Source organism: Alexandromys fortis, unplaced genomic scaffold (assembly GCF_014885135.2).
Source record: "Alexandromys fortis isolate MF-2015 unplaced genomic scaffold, M_Fortis_MF-2015_v1.1 scaffold_8_9099976_23576923, whole genome shotgun sequence".
Lineage (NCBI taxonomy): Eukaryota > Metazoa > Chordata > Mammalia > Rodentia > Cricetidae > Alexandromys > Alexandromys fortis.
Window position 1 is genome coordinate 3,266,963 of NW_026067899.1, and position 5,583 is coordinate 3,272,545.

The 5,583-nt window shown below is 39.1% G+C and overlaps 1 protein-coding gene across 1 annotated transcript in view; it reads right to left on the reverse strand.

Annotated features, from left to right (window-relative positions):
* The window catches only part of Ubr3 (ubiquitin protein ligase E3 component n-recognin 3), a 124,947-nt gene that overhangs the window by 95,818 nt on the left and 23,546 nt on the right, over nt 1–5,583 (reverse strand). Inside the window, exons 3-5 of the mRNA XM_050121899.1 lie at nt 5,373–5,531; nt 2,878–3,021; nt 2,278–2,327 (exon numbers count right to left, since the gene is read on the reverse strand). Coding sequence (XP_049977856.1) covers nt 2,278–2,327; nt 2,878–3,021; nt 5,373–5,531 — 353 coding nt within the window. The remainder of the gene's footprint in view (nt 1–2,277; nt 2,328–2,877; nt 3,022–5,372; nt 5,532–5,583) is intronic.

The following is a 5,583-nucleotide window of genomic DNA, read 5'->3' on the forward strand; positions in this document are numbered from 1 at the left end:
CCACTAACTTCCAAGCCAGCTCAGAAATGGCTCTGTAGGACCTGCTCACAATGTTAAGTCAGTCCACCATTAAAGTCTAACTTGAGATTGCCTTGACAGAGAACCCACAACCTGATCAACAACCAGAGCTCCCTCAATTGTGAAACCTGTGACTAAGCCATCTTAGATTGCCATCCAACTTTGCCAACTTTGACCTTCATTATTAAAGCCACAAACCTTTCAGACAAATTTGCTCCACAATAACAACTACCCCATCAGCAACAACAATGGTTTCTACAGTAGCAACAGGAATGAACAATGGCCTATCCGCTTTATGGTAAGAATACCAGATCAAGCAGACAAGAGACTTGATGTCTAATTTCAACTCCACCACTGAATACATAAAATTCACTACCCTGAGTGAGTCAGTTAATTCTCAGGAATTCAGTTACAACAGCCTCACACAATGAACTCTCAGGTACTTTTTAGCTAAAGCATTCATAACTTTATAATCTTTTAATTGTCTCCTCTTTTTCATTTGTTTTTGCTATATCATATGACTTTCATACTGCCAATATCTCAAAATACAACTAAAATCACAAAACAAAGATAGTAGGCATGTGATATGTATATATGTATCAATAAAACACAAAAATACAATTTTATATAAAAATTAGCACCATCTTCAAATAGTAATTTCCCTGAAATAACCACTAAAATCTTTCAATGACTAGTCATAGGTAATGGTAGTCTTTATACTTTTTAGGTTGAATTGTATGCCACCCTGGGAAACATGAAAAATTAACTGTCTGCATGCCAGAAAAGGCTCACAACCACCCATAACAAGATCTGATGTCCTTTTCTGACAAGCAGGCAGACAGAAAACTGTATACTAAATAAATAAATCTTTTGGGAAAAAAAAAGAGGTACTCTCTCTCAAAGGGTGTCGTTCCAGCATGCAGCCAGAAGACACTGTGTCGTTGCAGATGGAATTCTAAGAGTTTAAAGCAAAGTTACTTCTTTCCTCATTAGAGGAAAAAGCGCCTCTTTCCAAAGCTGGCTTTCTACATGCCCAGAATTAAAGTCAACTCGGGAAAATAAAGTAGAATTGCCAGGAGTAGGAGAGAGAGGAGAGAAAAGCTGGTGGAAGGAACAAGGGAAACAACAAGCGAGTGTAATGATGTGCATGTTTGTAAAAACGTCTTACGAAACGAAACCTACTTTGGGTTCACTAACTAGAAAAAAAATTAATACAAATATTTTATTTATTTTTTTTAACCCAGAATGGCCTTAAACACAATCTACCTGCATTAATCTTGTCAACACTAGGAACAGACATATGTTACCATGCTGGCTTCGGGGAGGGGGGGGTGCGCATGTGTGTGCATGTATGTATGCATGTGTACTAGGTACTGAAGATGAAACCTGGAGCCTTCAAATGCTGGGCGAGCAGTCTACTCCTCAACAACACCTTCAGTCCCTTGTTTTGTTCTGTCTTGTCTTGTTACTATGTGAGACAAGGTCTCAAGGAACCCAGACAGACTAATCTTAAATTCATATATCCCAGGCTGGTCTCAAACTTGAGATGTAGCTAAGGATGACTCTAAATTGAACCTCCTGCCTCCACCTTCAAATGATGGGATCACAGGCACCACAACAGGTTTTACGACTCTGCCTCCCTCCCATGTGCTAGGATTACAGTGATGTGCCTCCTTGCCCAGCTACCTAAGTAAATGCTTTAAATTTTTCATTCTACATATGAAAAGTAACAATCTATTGTAATCCTTTGTCCTGTCACAAAGTGACTGTGATCCCAGAGCTAATCTTGAGCTTCAGAATGTATCTAGATGCATAAGGAACTTACACTAAATAACAACCATAAACCTTTGTTGTTGTTGTTGTTGTTTTCATAAATCGTACCTTAATTTTAAGTTAATTTTGAGTTGGGGGAGCCAGATGTATGCGTGTTATGTGCAGGTGTGTGGTGTGTGCTCCCGCCTGTACTTCCAAAGGCCAGAATCAACAACAGGTACCTGCCCCTATCAATTTCTTCTATATTTTTTGGGAGAGGGGCTCTCACTGAACCTGGAACTATGCTGGTGGGTCACCTCCTGTCCCTCTCTCCAACTCCTAGCACTAGAGTTACAGGTACAAGCGCACACCTGGCTTGGGTGCTTAAATCCAAACTCAGGCCTTCATGCTTGCACTGTGAACACTCTGTCCACCTGCCCCCAAACTACAAATCTTTATAACTCACTTAGAATTCTATTTCTAAAATGTTTTAAAATGTAAACTCACCTCATCTGAAGACTCAACCTGTCCCAGTGCTCCCGGAGCACCTGCGAGACCTTCAGGTGGAAGAAAAAGAGGTTGGCCATCTTGAAAATTATTCTGAGATATGAAAATATCAGAACTTTCTATGAGGGAAAACACCACATTCTAAACATTACCTTGGCAGGGTTCAAGGATAACTTTAAAGTGTTATCTAATAGGCTGGTACTTCAATAGAAAAATCCCAGTGAAATCCTAAATTTAATAACAACAAGTGGTGCTTCCAAAGGAGCTTGCTTCTCAGGTCTGAGCCATGACTGCTAAACACTAAGCTGGTAACGTCTAAGTAGCAACTACTGCACTTCTCTCACACATCAGAGCCAAAGCACTAAACACTCAACAACTCACATTTAAGGAAAGCAAAAAAGTAAAGATTCTTCATGGTCTGGATATTCCCCCACCCCTTCAGCAGAAAGGAAAGGCCAATCAATTATTTCTTGATTCTAATATAAAGAATGATACTGTTAAAGCTCAAAATAAATTTGTTCAATCATAAGAAAAGTTTCAGGAGCTTTCTGCTTTAATAAAATAATGTCACTACGGTTCAAATTAAATATTTAGACAAACCTTGAACTAACAGAGTGCTAGTACCAGCAGATGGCTCCTGCATACCATATACAAGCTTATCCTCAGGATATGTGAGTCCAGAGCTCTTCAAAGCTATAAGGTACTTCTCATGACTTTTCTTTGCACAAGCATTTTCTCCAAGACCTAATATTTAAAATAAAGTTAGAGTCAGAAGAAAATATTCCACTCAAAATCTAAATAGTCATCATGTGAATACACATGAGTAAATATTTTAATGGAAGAGGAAACTACAACAAACATAAAATTTGTTTCATATAATATTTTGTGCTTATGCTTGGCATTGACAATTCCAGAATGAGCAACAGGAATGAAATACTGTTATAAATCAGTGGTAAAGAAAGGCAAAAGAAAATACTACAATGACAATTGCTAAGCAGACTTCTGCAGGTGACCTGAGCATCTGTGGCGTTAGGACACCAGCCATGCAAGACTTATCCAGAGAAGAGTGCTCAGAAAGGCTTTCCTGAGGAGATAAAGCTTCAGTAGAAATTTTAAAATATTGCAAACAAAATTACATTTGATTCTTATTTTTTCCAATCTTACCACATTTAAGAAACCAAAAGTATAATTTATAGCCAGGCAGTAGCACATGCCTTTAATCCTAGCACTTGGGAGGCAGAAGTAGGCAGATCTCTGAGTTTGAGGCCAGCCAGGACTACAAAGTGAGTTCCAGGACAGCCAAGGCTACAAAGAGAGACTCTGTCTTGAAAAATGAAAAACAAAAAGGGAAACCCTACATCAAGGAAGGAAGGAAGGAAGGAAGGAAGGAAGGAAGGAAGGAAGGAAGGAAGGAAGGCAGGCAGGCAGGCAGGCAGGCAGGCAGGCAGGCAGGCAGGCAAAAAGTATAAATTATATTGAAGTACCACTGAACAATTTGTCTCCACAAGTATGAAAACATCATTTAGGTTCCACAGTTCATCTTAAAACTTTCATTCAGGCATTTCAATTTACTAATTATTGCTGGTTTTCTTCTTGTTTTTTTAATATATTATGGAAAACGAAAATATAGTGAAAGAAATGAGTAGTAATTCAGAGTTCCTTTTTTTTTTTTTTTTTGTTTTTCGAGGCAGGGTTTCTCTGTGGGTTTTGGAGCCTGTCCTGGAACTAGCTCTGTAGACCAGGCTGATCTCGAACTCACAGAGATCCACCTGCCTCTGTCTCATGATTGCTGGGATTAAAGGCGTGCACCACCACCGCCTGGCTAATTCAGAGTTCTTTTTTTTTTAAATATTTATTTATTTATTATGTATACAATATTCTGTCTGTTTGCCTGAAGGCCAGAAGAAGGCACCAGACCTCATTACAGATGATTGTGAGCCACCATGTGGTTGCTGGGAATTGAACTCGGGACCTTTGGAAGAGCAGTCAATGCTCTTAACCGCTGAGCCATCTCTCCAGCCCCCTAATTCAGAGTTCTTAAGGAAAACTTATTCCCTATATAAAAGTCTAATTCCATGGCATTTGCCAACTCTTAGGTGGTTTGTGTCTTACTTAAGCTCTGAACGCTGCTTACTATGTAATCACACAGGAGTTCAGTGTGTTGAACTTAAAGCTTAGTTCTTCAACTCTAGTTCCGGGAGATCTGATGACCTCCACAGATGCCAGACATGCAAGTGGTTCACATACACACATGCAAGTGAAATACTCACACATATAAAGTAAGAAAATCTAAAAAGGAAAAAACAAAAAAACAAAAAAGGCCTAGGGTAGTATCACAGTGAATATTCACTGGTTCTCCAAAACTCTGCCCAACACTCCTTGGTATTCTGCCCCCAAAATTCCAGTTTCCACTAGCTTCAGCAGACCAAAATGATGATGGATTTGTGCATCTTTTTAACTCAGCAGGACCACCATGATCTGCTTCAGGGCCATCGTGTACAGTCAGGAAGTCTCCCAGAACAACCATGAGACTCACACTATTCCTTTTCCCGAGAGTCTACAGTGTGCACTACCTTTTTTGCTATACTTTCAAAAGTTGCCTCGTCTTTTGTCCTGTTGCATGTTACTTATGACAAACACTAGAACATCTTCCTGGGATCTAACCCCTTTACCACCCAATTCCATGACCCTCTAGCTCATGACTTCTGCTGTGAGATTTTACTTTGAATAAACATTGCCTTTTTAGTGAGGTATTAGCATGTCCCCACCCCAACAACAAGGAATTGATATTCTAGTCTGGTGAGACGGTTCAGCGGGTAAAGGCACTGTCAGCGACCAGCAACCTGAGCTGAACTCTCTCAAGTTTCATCAGACCTAATGAAGACACTGGTTGCTCCAATAGAAATTAGTTGAGAAGTCTTTAAAAGGCCACGTAATTTTTCTGAAGTTCAGTTTCTTCATCTATAAGTTTCCTTAGTAATTTCAAGCTTTAGAAGTCTATGAAAAATATTAACTTCACTTTTAAATTCTAAAAGATGCTACTTTTTATTACAACAAATAAGTAGATTGTAAACTTCTCCTACCATTTCACTTACCAGAAGTCAGATCTTTGTAGTTTTGCTGGTTTGTTAACACCTGAGTAAGAACAGACCTCATTGCTCCTCCCATTTTAGTCAGGTCTTCTAAAAAGGAAATTTGAGGCTCCAAAAGCTGCAGGACTTTGTTAAGATCTTTTTCTGATGGCACATCAGCTGCTAAAAAGAAAGAGTTTTTTATGACATATATGTTATATATGTGTATGTATAT